We start from the raw sequence: 16094 nt of genomic DNA, 5'->3' as shown, positions 1-16094 counted from the left end.
TTCCAGCCTGCTGTGATTTACAGGACTGCACATTTGGGATGGGGAAAGAAGGCGGAATGTATGCTAATGATGTCAGCTAGTTAGATGGTACTTCTCAAGATGTGGAGCATACCAGACTAGCAGCAGATGCACAGATTTGTCTTCTGGCTGTTTTCCAGTGCTAAACTTATACTTAAAACCAAAAGGTCTAACAGTTTGTTACATAAAGAAGTTAGTGTGCAGTAACTGTGAATGTGCAGCAATGTGAACTTCTAGCACGTTACCCCATGTAACTCCCTCCTATTTCTAGTGCTCTAGAAATTAAGTAACATATTCCACTTACAGGGTAAAGTTACATTATATTATACTGCAACAATTTTAGCATTTGTTAAAAATATCTCCAAGAGAGCTAGCACACAAAAAATGATCACATGAAAAATATACACCCTTCCTTTTAAGGACTAATTTCCCTGGGTAGACATGCCTCAAATTGCTAAATTTATGACTGCCAATAAACCTTTGCAACATGACTGAAATGTAATAGATGTTGCGCTGTTGGCTTGAGCTTCTGCAAAGACTGAAATCAGAATAGAAGTGTGAATTGCCCCTTTGATTTCAGARAGTGCTAGTTCAAATGTATACAAGTGACATTTCAGGCACTCACCTGAGTGTAAGACAGTGTCAGTTGATGAAGATCTAGGCACCCTACTATGAGTACCTGCTTGCTGTGCWTGAAATTGCATTTTTGTTCCATTTCTCTTCAAAGGGAGTTCAACTTTGGARAGTTTGGAATACCCTATGARCTAYYGTATCACAACATCTGTCCATCCCARCTGATGAAGCTACAGATTAAAATTCAAAGTTGTAGGGGKTTGAATTGCACATTATGCACTTATTGATTGATTTTAAAACATGTTTAATGCAAGTCAGAGTCTGCCACCACACCCATCTGCACCTTACRCCTATGACATGACAACTTTAGTGACAGGATGCCTGTTTATCTTGTCTGGCCTGAACTGTTACCACAGCCAGGTTGCAAGGATCTGTCTGATGACAGGCTACATTCTCAGCTCTGTGTGCATGTCTCTCTACAGGGAGGCAGACAAATACTTTTTTTTTGTTTTCATATAGATATAAGAAATATTCTGAGATAATGGAGTAAGAGATATCTGGAAACACTCTTCAAAAATTGTTTCTTTATTCCTGGAAAGGTGCTCAGGGCTTTTCTCCTTGCTGCACCACAATGGAGTTTGAGTTCAGAGTATCTGCCCTGCAGCCTCAGTCAAATGCACAGCTTCAGCAGGACTCTGTTTAAAATCCAATTCATTGTGCAGTTGCACCAAGTTTTCTTCTAGCACTCTACCTGTATGCATCCTATGAGTTATCAATCATTGCTGTCTAAAGGTGTGACTGCAACTCCCACAGACATATCTTAGCTGGTTTAAAACTAGCTAAGGGGAATACTGACAGCAGGAGAGCAAATGCAGTAGGGAGCTAAGCATGGGCTAACTGGCTGAGGACTTAGCTAGACTTAGTTAGGACTCTGYTAACCCTGTATGAAGAACCAGGATGGATTTGCAGTCTTTACAGGCTGCTTAGCTGTTGCCAGATATTTCATTTTACTTTAAACGTTTTATGTTGATCTGTAGTGTAAGCATTTCCCAAGGTAAGTGAGGAGGCACCGTGTGAAATGACGGCTCTGCCCAAACAACAGCCCAACGGCTGTCCAGTTATTTTATTAGATCTAAGTAACATGTACAAGCCATAATTAACAGCATTTGAAGATAGTCTCTTAAAAATATTGACACACAATTCAGGAAATTACTCAGAACATGAAGTTGGGTATTTCTAGGTTGCTTTCACAGCCTCACCATAGTCCAGCAATTGTGGCTACTCCTTTGTTGTCTCACTTTAGATAAAATGTCTCTGCTTTGTATTTTGCTRTTTTAAGGGAGCAGTTTAGGACTGAGACAAAGTTTCTACCCATGTATATGCAGAAAAAAACAATGTGAACATGTGAGCTGTCTTTGGCTAATACCTACCACTTTACAACCATCAAGTTGAGCATGGACATTTGACTTTGGAGAGTCCTTCTCACTTCACAGTATGTACAGAGGGTCTGAAAGACAARTGAAGAAATGGAACTAGTTACATATTGGAGGAATCAGCACGAATCATCAGGTTCCACTTCCCTCTTTAAAAGTCTGTCCATAAGAGAGTATAGAACAAACTAGGAAGAAAGAACTGAAATACATATCTCTGTATCAAAGAAATTTCACCATCACACAAATGAGCCTCAGAGCTGAAATCCTACTGTTCTGTGGAAGATGCATGTAAAAAACCTAGTAGAAAAATCTGCTTCCTTTGGAAGTACCATCAACATAAACAGAAAACGTGAAGACACGAAACATTAAAAGGAAGGCACGGTGCAATGGTAATCAGTGGATATACCATACTGTACATGATGTTTTCCCCTGGGGACACAGAGCTGCAAAGGTTCCACGCTCCCAGCGCTGTGGCACCCACCTGGTGCGGATCTCGGCGACACCGCGGGCCGCTGGGGCAGGRCACCCCCGGCAGAGGCCTCACACCCCAGACCCGCTGAAGGGCTCGGTCTGATCCGCACCGGTGCCACCGCCCGGGGCTGCAGCGGGGCAGGGCTCGGTACCGCAGGAAGGTCCGGCCTCTCCCCGCCGAGCGGGTCCGGCACCGCCGCCGTTCCCATGGCCACGGCGGGCGGGCGGSGCCGGCAATGTCCTTCCCCTGCGGCCGGGCGTTGCTGCGGGCCGGACCGTGCCGGCTCCTGGGGGTGGCTGATCGTGACTTTTCCTTGGGGTCGCCGCGCCTTTCGGGGTTTTTCCCTGCTGCTCTCGGCGTGTTGTGGCTGGTGCTTCTGCTCCGTCCAGCTCCGCATCCCTCASAGCCCTCAGGCTTCCCCCGCCGCCTCCATCTTGTGCCGCCTCCTGGAGAGCGGCGCTGGCGCGGGGATTTGGAGCGAGTTTGAACAGGACAGGGCACGAGAGAGGTTGGGGACAGAAAGAACATATCTATTTTTGCTTTTTTTTTTTTTTTTTTTTGCTGCTGCTGGAGTTGTTTCATGTGATGCTCCCCTGCACCCTCGCTTAGAGCTTGGGAAGTCTGGTTTAGCAGTTACTAGGCGCAGGATTTAAACCTGCATATTCTTACTCTTGGCTTTGCTTGTTGTTGCTTAGGACTTCTGCACCCATGAGAAAGCGAGTCCAGAGAAAGGCAACAGAGCTGGTGAAGGTGTTGCCTTGAAAGGCCAGTTTTTAATAATGACACAGACACGGTTAAGGGGATAAAAAGGGTTTTACCKCGGTATTTGGGATCTCAGGTGCACAACTTGATGGCAGAATGCACACCCATGTACAGGACGGGTACAAGTTTTATAGGTTTCAGGAATTAGCATATCCATCTAGGATTCTCCAATAAGAAACTTAACAAATGCAGTAATGTCTCCCTATTCTAATGAGTCCCTTTCCAAGATGAGTCCAGAGCCTAGTTTACACAAGATGTTCTGGACAGAAGGCTTCACCCAAGGCTGAGCTCAGGTTTAAGATAGCACAGTGTACACTGACTCCTTCCTCAGGATGTTTCGTCTCTCTGCCTAGTAGAACTCCTAAACTAAACTGGAATATCAGGCTACAGGAATTACAAACATGTGGGCTAAGGGGTGCAGGGGAATGCATAGAGGGTACAGAAAGCATAAAAAGGAAAAGCAAAAATCATCAGGCATCAAAGGGTCTGGAGCACAAGTTGAGGTGTTCCTGAGGGAGCTGGGGGGTTTAGCCTGGAGAAAAGCAGGCTCAGTAACCTTGTTTCTCTCTACATTTACCTGAAAGGAAGGTGTAGCCAGGTGGAGGTTGGCCTCTTCTCCCAGGCAACCAGCGACAGGACAAGAGGACACAGTCTTAAACAGCGCCAAGAGAGGTTTAGATTGAATATTAGGAGGAACTGGGCATTGGAATGGGCTGCCCAGGGAGGTTTTGGSAGTCACCATTGGTGGAGGTGTTTAAGGACAGACTGGATGTGTCACTTCGTGCCATGGTCATGTTGACAAGGTGGTGTCTGGTCAGAGTTTGAACTCAATGATCTCAGCGGTCTTTTCCAAGCTAATTGCTTCTCTGATTTTGTGAAAATAGGCTTGGTACCTCCTGCCCAGAGGGGCTGCAGGGTTTTTTTCATCTGTAGAGCATCTCAAGAGGCCTGTACAAAGCATTATAAATCAACATTGTAATGTTTATTGCTTTGCAAGACTTTGTTTCCACAAGGAGRAAGCCTTCTTCTGTGAGAAACAAAGTTGGAAGCTTCTTCATGCTTAATGTTAAAAACAGAAAGGGATAATGCTTTTGTGAATGTAAGGAGATTTGCAGGCAATGCTGCCTTGGAACAGGACACAAAAAGCAGAGAATTGGCAAATGGGCYCTCTCCTCTGTCTGTAATCTTGAAGCAAGTCCCTTATGTTAGTTATTTTGTGTATAAAACTGTATATCAAAGSGTTGTTCACAGCTGTCAAGTCTGACATAAAATACTGGCCCCTCAGCACCTCATTACAGGAGAGCAACTTTAGGACTGTAGTTCCAAATTCCTTGGCTCTGTGAATTTACTTGTAGACAATTCAACTTTGAATGCTGGTTTACTTTCTTAAAGGCACAAGGTCCATCACTTGCCTGAAGCAACAACTTTCTTAGGTTAGTGGATCAATTGAAGATATGTCCGAACTAAGAAATGCTGTCACATTTGTTTCTGACAGACATCTCTTGGATGTGACTTCCCAAAATGCATTTATCCATACCCTAAAGATACCCAGCAGGCTGTAAAGACCCTCACTTTACAATGTGATACCTTAATACAATTATTGACATGGCAGCAAAAGACATTTTTTAATACCATTCCCCAGCATTTCTCATGATCAAGTTCAGATTTCCTTTCTTGTATCTCATTTCACTACAACTCCAGGATTTCCAGGTTGAATTTTTTTCCTTGCAGAACATCTGCCTTGGGGTAATGAGGTGTGTAAACTGTACTTCAGCCAAAAAATTATTCTTTGGTGGCTCCACCCTCTCATATTTTTCCACTTCAGGGTTTTCAGAGATGACTGAATACAGTGAATACACATCTCCTGGACTTTTTTTTTTCCTAATGCGGGCAGGATCCCAATGGAAACCAAGYTGAGAAGGAACAATGGAACAACTAAAGGTATTCTTGAGAGTACTACAAAATGTCAGGGCATAGCCTAACAGTAAGTACTCTCTTGAGTCCTGTATGACGAAAAAGGTGCAGTCCTACTATTAACTTTAATTAAATTCTACTAAATGTAAGATGTTGCCATCATTTTCTTTGTTCACTATGAGCTGCCTGGCCCTACTACCTCTGATCTGTTGATTGTTGGCACCAAAAAAACTATGTAGGGAACCATCAGGAGACTGATGTGGCTGAAAACTAACTTGTCAGAAAATAAAAAAGTTTTCAGGTCACTTCATAGCTGCCTGAAGACTGGCACTCACTCATGGGAGGTGACGGGTATATGTGGCTGAGTGAAAAAGCTCAAGGTTCAGGTTCATGGAACTTGTTTAGATTAGATTAGGSTGTGTGTGTACAAAATATTGGCTAATTTTTAACTATATTTCTAAGAAATCTCTGTCAGCTAYAGGTATGAACAGAGGACAGCCTTTCAAGTGTTAAAAGTTTTGTTGATTATTACTATCAACTATGAACTATGAACTACTATGAACTACTTACTATGAACTACTATCATAGCTGTTCTTTGCCTGAAATCTGCATATTCCTGGGGACCTGAAGCTGTGTGAGACCTGGCCAGGGCCTATGGCACACAGGTGTGTGCTGTGGAGCACACCACAATGGTGAAGTGGTGAGGTTTGGTCTGAATGGGTCTTGTTTTTTGTTTATTTGTCTGTTTATTTTTTAATATAAATCAGCCACTTCCAAAGAAAAGGATCCCAAAATACACAAGGCTCTGAGAAAATATTTTATCCCATGCATTAAACTTTGTCAGCCTTGTCTATGATCAGTACTTTGGAAGAGGGTCTGAAAGMTTACTTGGTGGGTTGATCTGTGTATGTCAAGGACATATCCTGTTGCTCTGGTGGAAGTGAGCTGCGGTCAACTAAACTGTAAGCAATCAAAAAATATTCCTATCTCCTACAAAAGAACTTGACTGRTGGACTTTCTCCTTAGATCTGTGGGCCACAGGGTTGGGTTTTGTTGTTTTTTGGGGTTTTTTTTTTTCTTTTTCATTAATAACTTTTCCAGAACAAGACTGTTGCCGGGCTGAGGTGCTGTCTATCTGAATTTTTTTTTTTATAGACACTTGGCTGTAGGGGACACCAGGTGCTCAKATGTATGAGTAAACTGTCCACACCCTTGTGAGTTACTGCACAATGTCTGAATGGATTAATTTGGCATGTTGCAAACAGAAAAAAGTGCATAGTTTAGCTGCTCGTGACAAAGGCTGAGACAAATGAATTTTACCTCACATTAACCTTGAGATAAGATGGTGTAATTTGCTGCAAGATGAATTGCTGCCACTCTATTGATGGACTTGTTRTGCTGTGATGACTTGCTGATGTGTTTGAACTGTAAAATCAGACAGGGGCAAGTAGAAAATGTAGCAGGGTGGGATTAGGCACTAGGTGAGAGCAGAGTAGTAGCTGAACAAAACCAAGATGGATCATACATGATTTTAGAAGAGAAACTTGGCTGGCTGAGCAAAGACAAAATAGTAGGAGAGGGGGGTGGTAGAGAAGCAGTGTGTCAGGGGGAAGAGGGAGAGACAGAGGGAGCAGCCAGCAGAGCAGAACTGAAGAGGTCTGGACAAGAAATGGGAGACCTAGGTGAGGAGATGAAAAAATGAGTGGAAAAAGTCTGTGGAAAGACAGGATTAGGGAGGATAAAGAAAAGAAGTTGAGCTAAACAGACAATGCATCTCTACTCTCTTTTCCTTCTGTCCTCCAAAGCCTGGAGGGAACTGGGTTTCTTGAATGTGACTTTTATCCTGCAATGCATGRGGATCTGTGAAACCCCTGGCAAGATGTCATCCATTTGGCTTATAGCTTTATTACATCCTCATCTGCTGTTTGCAGGGGTCAAATGACAGCACTGTTGTGGTGCTGGGTGCCTGTGATACTTCACAGTGACMTTTTCCTAGTTATTTAAAGAAATCTAAGTTACAGGCAACAAAATTATAGCCTTAAAAGCACTGCTGAAGTTTTGATATCCGGAAATTCCAAAAGTAATCKATTTAAAATTAGTAACCGTTAGTGTGCCATTTCCCATTTTTGCCACGGGATGTCACAATTCCTCCATGTATGGTCTTGTCCATCACAGGCTCTAACCTGGGTGCCMCCAGTTCAGCCTGGTATCTGAATATGAACTGATGTAAAACGAATTCAATGGYTGGACCCATCCAAGGTAATCCCTAATTTCCATTTCCTGCCTGTTCTGCACATGATTTACTAACTGTGTATAATAAACRCCTTCTTCCAGGTATATGATTCAAAAGAAGCAGGAAAGCAGCAGCAGCACAAACCTGTGGTCAATGTGGCTGTTGGGTTTTTAATCCAGAAGAAGGGAGTCTTCCTTGCAGCCAGCAAAGAGGAGTAGGAAGAACATGTGGTCACTTTTTCTGTCAGAAAGAAGAGGTAACTCTCAAAAAAATGTGAAATTTTCTGTTTGTGTATTGAGACTGTCTCTGTGCTGATCTTTGGCTATAGTAAGGCATGATATCCACAGTGGAATACCTCACTTGTAACTTGTGACATCTTTTGCAAAAACCTTAGAGTACTGATGGTGGCAAATGGAGCTTCATTAAGGTGAAGTTTGTGGTTAATTTGTGCTGTTTTTACTCAGAACTGTGCTAAGAGAGGCATCCTTTGATACAACTGCTGAAATGGAAAAATAAAGTAGATGAAAGTCTTTATAGGAGATCTGTTCTCTCTTGCCTTCTTTTTCTTAGTATYACTGTGGCACATTTTCTGTAATAAAAGCAATAAATAGATAAGGATGGCCTAAAAAGTCAATGTTTGAAGGAAATGAAGTAGCAGAACTTTGTGATTACAGTTAAAGGATTCACTTCAAAGCCTCCTGAAAGACTTCTGTTACARTTTTGGTTAGCATTTAATTTTTTTTTAAAGAAGGCAGAATTAAGGACATTTTCAGCCTATGGCTGAAATTGTAACAAAACCTCAGTTTTACCAACATTTCAGGCCTCTTCTGGAGGACACTCATACTTAACTTGGATTGAGTCAACTTCTTAAATGATGATTCTTAAAGAACAGAGATGACATTTGGATGAGTTGCAGGGCTGTAGTCAGGCATGTTGTCTTGCCTTAGGAGGAAAAGGATCTTGGATTGAACTCCTCAGGGAACTAGTGAATTTCTAGTCTTCTCACTCCTCTCATGTAATATTCAGAGGAATAAATGCCAATACCTCTGTGTTAGGTTACAGGTTTCAAGTTTCAGTATGTTAAGGCACTTTTCTAGGGAGTGCATTTCTGTGCTTGCCTGATCAGAAGGGAACATCAGGGACTCTTGATTTTCTGTGACTATTTTAGGTACTCCCTTCATGGAAATTAAATATCTGGACAGAAGTGCAATAGAGGCTAATTTCAGCTTGTTATTATCGCCCAGGATAACTCTTCCATACATTAGACTCTTACTTACTCTTAAAAAAATTAGAGCAACATAATCTTAATACAATCTATTAAATCTTTCAGCATTTACTTATCATCCTTGCAGTCTACCTGATGAAGGTCACATGAGGGCTAGCACACATCCAGGGGCCCAGGGGTTCAGGCCTACCAGAGATAAAAAGGTGAGGAAGGAGTGACAAGACACTTGGGCCATTGGAATAAAAAAGCTGGAACTGGCTGGGGTMTCAAAAGTGCCCTTTCAGGGACTGGGGAAAGAGGCAGAAGTGTCACTTCCTTCATGTAAGAGAGCAAAGCACCCTCTTCAGTCTGGGAAGTTCCCCTGTCTTACCCCTCTGTCTTTGCCTGCACCCACACAGTCCTTCCCACATCAGTTCCCAGTCTCACGTGGTAGAGACTGAACCAAACCCAGTACAGGATCTACAGCAAATCAATGCTGTCTGGACATACCAACTTTGAGAACATGATAAAAACTCAGCATCTAGCACSTTTATCTGGAAACATCCTCTTGTTGATACTAAGCCTTTTCATGGACCCCTAGGAGAGAAGCAGATTGTGAAGAATCCATTCTCATTTTAAATAAGGGACTAGAGTAGTTAATGCCAGTCCATACAGGAAGTATGGAGTAAAATTTAGTGTTATACAGAGTAAGTACCAACCTAAGGCAGTACTCAGATAAAATACTGCACAGCACATTCAAAACCAGGGCAAAACAGTCAGGATATGGGTTTGAGATAAACACATGTTCATGTTCATATGTAGATGACATATGTTCCCATGTAGTTTTTAAAAAATAATTGTACTCCAGGTGCATTTAGGAAGATGTCAATGGAAATAGTTGCTCTTGAGAATCCCTCCACCAGCATATGGAGATGTCCTAATGCTTCTTAAAATCTGGCCATTAAGCACTTGATAGTCAAGTCCCATTGATCTTTGATGGGAGCCCGTATTCTAAAGATCCTTGAGAAGAAGATCAGCAAGAAGAAAAGCAGAAGAAAACAAGTGCAAATGAWTTAGGTATTCAAAGCTGAAATCTAGAATGACCACTGATGTGAAAGAAATGGYTTCAGAGGGACTGAAGTTTCTACATTATCTAATACCTTTGTGAAAAACAGCTGTGGGGATTCCAAACAGATTCAGAAGATATGTGCTGTTGCAGGCTCTTTATAAGCAGCTTGCAACACTGCACAGCATATTGTCTTGATGCAATATTTAAAAGAAGTGAGATGTTGGAATRTGAGTACATAGAAGTATGCAGCTGCAGTCAGTGACATCTCAAATATGGAATGACTCATGTATTTCTAAATACTATTATTCCTTCTAGGCTTCCAGTTAGTTACTGCAGTTCACTGAGAATGTTAAACCATTTTCTGTAGTGGAGCTKCACATTTCATGAAAATATGATCATGAGAGACTTGAATGGGATCAAACAAGCCAGGTTTGCCACTGACACAGGCATCAAAATGGCATGCCACCAAGCAGAATAAAATCGAGGAAAAAGAGGACAAATGGAATGTGTGCAGTGGAGAAGACGTTTTGCTCCTTCACAGTTGATTGGCAATTTAACACCATTAACCAGAGTTGGAGAAACTCTGCCTGGTTTGCAGCAGAACTGTTCAAGATTATAAGTTTATATTATGGAGGATTTTACACAACTATAGTGAGATGTTTTTTCTTCAGTGCACAGGCTTGTGGACTTGAGCTCTGAATGAGATTTCCTRTGATTTATAAGCACAGACCTTAGGCAGCATTTGTTTTTTTGTGGGGTGACTAACTGGAGATGCATGCATGTGGTGTACATATTGACAGTGGCTCAGCTGTCTGATGCTGGTCAGTTCTGACAATTCATACAGGTCTTTTTGCACAAGTTTGAAAGTCTTGCTCTTTCAAGTCATGAGAAGTGAGAATGGAAGAGGTTTCCTCTTTGGAAAGAACTATATGGGCAGCTGTTGTGATTAACTCTGAAATACTGGGGAAAAAATCTGTAGCACAACTTCCCCATGGATGCCTAGTGTGTATCTGTTTCATGCCTAAGTGCTTTTAAACCTGGGCTGGTTTTTTTTTTTTTTTCTGATTTTTACCTGAAAACAGAGYGTCTGACTGCAGTGTAGGAACAGTCCTTTACAGATTCATGTCTTTTGAAGAATTAGTGATGTTATTTCCCAAAGGTAGGTCAAAATTTTTTAAGTGACTAAGCATAGAGACTGTCAGAAAATAGACAGTTGTCTTCTTCTGTCATGCTCTTGTTATGTTGGTAACACATGCAGCCATTTGAGTGCAAACACCTGGCCTTTCCTTCCCACCAGTCTGTGTAATGGGATTTATTCCAGAATGCTTGGATTTTCATGGGTGTTCCCTTCACAAAAAGGAGAAGCTGATCGGTCACCCCAGCAAGCCCTGAAATAAGCCTGACTCGGCTTTGAATGCAAATGCAACATCAGCTGCTGCATATCTGCATTGTGGAAAAGCTGCTATGTGTCAAGGCTCATAGTTCCTGCCTCTGACACATGTGGGGACAGGCTGGTTATTTTGTGGCACAGTACAAAACACCAACTTCTTCTTTTGCTGTATTACCAGGGAGATTGCACACACTGAACTTGCTGATCCAGATTTTGCAGTGTTGCATGCATGGCAAATTCTAATCTTTACTAATATGTTTGGATATGCTTTCAGTGGACAGTGACAAGAAGGGGCATAGCATGACAGTGATGATAGTCCTAATCCTAGCACAAACTGGGAACAGATACACAGAAAACAATGTGAGGAAGGCATTAATATCTTTTAAATTTATCCCAGGGCTTGCAGGACAGTCGCTGTCATCTTTACTGGGGAGGGCAGGGCCAGAGTCCTGGTCCCAGCATGAGAGCCCAGAATGTCTGGGATGCTGTGGGTCCAGTTTTGCTGTAAGAGACAGCAGTTCTGGTTTTAAAGTGGAAAGTGACTTCATTCTTGCAAACTACCTTCCACTTCCAGGCTCTGATACTCTGGAGATTTGGCCGTATTTCTGCCAAGATATGATCTGTTGCAATACTGGCTTTGTAGGGCATTCAAGAGACACAAAGGCCTTCAAAATAATCTTGATTCTGCTCTTGTGTGTTTAAGGGCTTGCTTGCCAATATGGAAGGAGAATTCTCCATACTAACTTACAAGATTATATCCTTGATAAGGATACCCTTGGTATGGTGGTAACCATCCAGGAGGGGATTGTTCTGTCCTGTGGTACAGAATCCTTGTGTACACAATTSATGKTCTAGTTCTGAAACATGAGSATTTGCCTCTTCAGTCTGGGARGGGWCTRGGACTATSAGCTGAGTGAACCCCTTRCCTTCATCTTAAAGTGGAGTTTGAAGCTTAGAGGGTGTGTAAATAATGACATTAGAGTCATTTGTGCTTCAATTGAGATTGAAGCACAAGTCCTTCTATCCTAGCATTCATTCCTTCTGGTCCCACTGCTGAGGGATAGCATTTGGTAGTTTCAGGTCTGCAACTCTGATCAGAAAGAGAAACTATCCTGTACTTGGGCAGTTAATGTAAGAGGCAGCAGGGCCTTGGCAAGACATCTTGCACAGAGGTTTGAAGTCCTTTTTTTATGTTATCTAAGCATTGACACAAAACACAGACAACCTATTTGACAATAAAACACAGGATATGGTTGACTGGGCTGTTGGAGCAGTKGCTGTCTTATGTTTATACTGAGTCAAAGACAAAAATACTTCTTTAGACTATATCAAACAGGTTTCTTYTTTCAAGATGATAAAGTGGTTCCCAGAATAGGCACTACATGGAAAATATCAAAATAACTTCAGGTTGGTTTCATCACACAAAATTTCTACAACTTCTATCACATATATCAGAAGTGTAAGAAATCTGGAAAACCCCAGACTACCCCAGACTGTTACTTTAAACCGTTGAGAGGGGTTTACCCAACCTAACAGTAACAATGAATGTAAATACATTTTTGAGGTTCCTTGAAAAATCTGTTCATTGGAGACAAGCAGTTATTTTTTTTTGACAACCATTATTTTAGTGGGCTGAAACTGAAGACACAAGAAGCTAGAAGAAATGACTGTAGTGCTACTGTGATGTTTACACATTACGARTCACTGCTGTATGTTTTTCAATTCTGATAAAAGGCTGTACAGGGGAAATTGGAAACCCATGGCAGTAGTCTCTCCCTATTTCACCCATTAGCCCTCTAAATCAAGAGCTGTAAATGTCTACTACTAGCTGTAGTCCTTGTACTCTCACASGTGGCACCAGGCTGCCAAATGATATGGCAGCTTGAGGCAGGGTCTTTTCTCATTATCTCTTKCAGAGACTGAGGTTTTCAGTGGATCTTTTTTCTTGGGTGCTTGTTCTGACAATTTTGCCRCAGTCTCATCTCAGTAGCCTGCCCTTAGCTATTCCTCTTTGACTGGTAGATAAATCTGTTCATTCTGACACACAGCTCTCTMACATAATTCTTCTGCCACTGTCAGCAGGCAGAGGACAAATAGAAAACAAAAATCACTGCATTAACAACCAAATCTKACACACAATGCAATGTCAGAAGAGAAATGGCTGTGATCTTCCCTCTGCATTGTACTCCAAATTGGTGCAATCAGTGTCAAAATGCGTTAACCATGCTATAATGGCTATTCTCTTCCTTCTCCTCCCTCCCAGCCTCTGCCCTTTCATCCCACCAAGAAATGATTCCTTCTTCCACAGCARTTGTTATAAACTATTGCCATGCAGGGAGCATGGCCAAAATAGCAGTGCTGCTCCTTTAATCTATTTGGAAGGCTGCTAGAGTGGAGTGCTGCTTCCAGGGRCATGTAGCTTCAGAGGCTTTACCTTTGTGCAGACCCATCTGAAGTAATTTCTCAACATGACTAAATTTTAACCTTCCTCTGCCCTTGGTATTCCGTAACTTGGGCAAGAGTATAARATGTATTTTGTTCGGTCTCTTCCTGGTTTCTACAGGCCAAGTCAATGTCTTTCAACCTTTATTCTTAATATTTAAAAAGAAAATATRTATATAAATACATAAATAATATAAATAAAAGATACCATTCAACTGCAGACTTGAGGAACCTTCTTGGAGGTTTTACTGCAGTCTTTTCCTCAGAGTTTGTGTTGCTTTCAACAGCTCTATCTACCCATATGTCAAAACTGTCAAAAACAGTTTATGACAAAAGTTTGGACTCCTGGAAAGAGCTAGGTTCTACTTCTCATCTCTCTCTTTGTGAGAATGAAGGGAATCAAAACAAGAATTTCCTCCTGTCATTTACTTATTCAGGTAACACACATTAGTGGTGTTAGCATTCACCTTGGTGATCGTGAGAAATAGAAGAGCAAAATATCTCAGCAAACAATGATCTCACTTCTGACCTGACTTATTAGAAGGATAAATACTGAAAATTACATAATTCACTCTTGCCCAAGGCTCTTGAAAACAGTGGGATTGCTTGAAATTTCATGCCTTGTACAGGGCAGGAACCATTTCCARTCTATTACCTGAAAGGAGTTTTTGGGTCCCTTGTAGCTATTTTTAGTTTTGCTGAAACTGAGAGCATGTAACCTGTTTTATAGCAGCTACTGCTAATTACTCTTCATCATGGACCAGAATAAATACCTCTGTGATTGACAAGTATGGGATAATCTGCCCTAAGTGTAAAAACCACTTTAAAAAAGTCTAATACATAAAATACATGTTTTCTGCTCCTCCAGATATTCTTATCAGTGTTCCTACAATTCTGGATCCCCACAGTACATGATACAAACGGCCAATTCTTTTTTGACTCTTGCTACACCCCATGAAAAGGCACAGCAGCTGCATCTCAGTGGGCACATTTTTTTACCCTTCCAAGGTCTCAGCAGTGTCACATCCACTGAAGCCCTGTCCTTCCCATATAAATTACCTTTGTGGGGCATCCCTTTGGTCTGCAATGTGCCCTCTGGTCTGTATGTGTGCAAGTATCACCCTGGCATGGTCAGGGCTGGTGGCAGACACAAGTGTAGCACATGTAGCACAGATTTAGGAGGGAAGAGTGKCTACTAATGCTTTGGTGTGGCACAGACTACAAAGGAAAAAGCAGCTCTGTATCTTCTTCCTTACTGCCTATGCTGCTGTCCACAAAAATCTGATTTGTTACCTGGTGTGCAACAAGCCAGCAATTACACACTCAAGAGAGACATTGATTATTTATTGTAGAGTTGCACAAGCCTGGATGTTCCGTGGTATTCCACAGATCAAGCACAACTATCAAAGCCTTTTACTATTTACACATTTTAGCAAACAAAGGGATCAGTGTTCATTGGCTAAAAGTTACATAGTTCTCTTATTTAGTATTCTATCTTCCATTAGTTAAAGCTTTTTTTGCTGCTTGCATGCTCAGTCTTCCACTTGAGTCAATGGTTTCTGGGGTCAGYGGTACATGTGTTGGTGGTCACCATCTCCCCCTACCAGAACTAATTTTTACCCAGCTGGAGCTATTTTAACACAATTGCCGAGTTGGCTTTATTAGTTTCTTCTTTATCTTGGGAGTTSTGCCAGATGTCTCTATRGCCCTTACATTCWGCATTYTTTGTGTCCATTATCAGTGAGCATCCTTCTTTCCAAGCATCTGTTACCCTCCCGCCAGGTGGAGGGTAAACCCCCCTTCATAGATCATGGAAACATGTCAAGCCCTAAACCGTAACAAGGCAATTCTACCAACAAATAATTTGCCCTTCYAACACCTGGACAGCACTTAGAGCTTGTTAGCTGCKCYGTTTCTCCTTTCTTGTTGTTTARGCTTAAAAGTATAGAAAGATCAAGCACCACAACACATCCTTTTSCAAYAATGCCAAGGGCTGGCCGCCTGCCRTGAAACCACATTTGTGKTCCCAGCGACGATGACTATKCTCTGGTGTGCTGYATCCACGTAGCCACCCCACAAAGAATTAAGCCTAAAGGAAAAAAGATGTTTAGGTGCCTGGCCACGGCTTCGACCGTGCAGCCCGGCGCTGACACAGCCGAGGTTGCCACTTGCTGCTCTGCGCCCGCCGCCGCCATTATTACAGCCCTTCCGCCTTCTCCTGGCTCGGGCAGTGTACCCAGTGTTCCGGGAAGATGTCACTTTGACCCCGCTGCTGGGAGGAGCGGGAAGAGGCGGGCGAGCAAGCGGCAGGAGGGTCCAAAGCTGTCCCTCCCAGCAGGCTGCAGACCGGGAAGAGGCGGGCGAGGTTTCCGGAACCATCAGCCCCCACACGGCCGCCGCCGGCCCGTTCTCCCCGCGGGCTCAGGGTGCCGGCAAGTGSCCGCCATGTCCTCGGTGGCCGCCGCCAGCTGCGACGGCAAGGGCGCGGGGGAGGCGCGGGAGGAGAAGAAGCCGCTGAAGCCCTGCTGTGCCTGCCCTGAGACCAAGAAGGCGCGGGACGCCTGGTAGGGACCCGGCCCGAGCT

General features: G+C 42.7%; 1 protein-coding gene across 1 annotated transcript in view; it reads left to right on the top strand.

The window, feature by feature from the left end:
- Positions 1–15836: 15836 nt before the first annotated feature.
- The window catches only part of LOC130579451 (cytochrome c oxidase copper chaperone), a 3212-nt gene continuing 2954 nt past the window's right edge, over positions 15837–16094 (top strand). Inside the window, exon 1 of the mRNA XM_057376257.1 lies at positions 15837–16074. Within this exon, the coding sequence (XP_057232240.1) occupies positions 15956–16074 (119 nt within the window). The 5' untranslated portion in view covers positions 15837–15955. The remainder of the gene's footprint in view (positions 16075–16094) is intronic.

This window comes from Malurus melanocephalus, unplaced genomic scaffold (assembly GCF_030028575.1).
Source record: "Malurus melanocephalus ecotype Western Australia unplaced genomic scaffold, MMel_1.1 scaffold_275, whole genome shotgun sequence".
Lineage (NCBI taxonomy): Eukaryota > Metazoa > Chordata > Aves > Passeriformes > Maluridae > Malurus > Malurus melanocephalus.
This window is presented reverse-complemented; position numbering and strand designations above follow the sequence as displayed.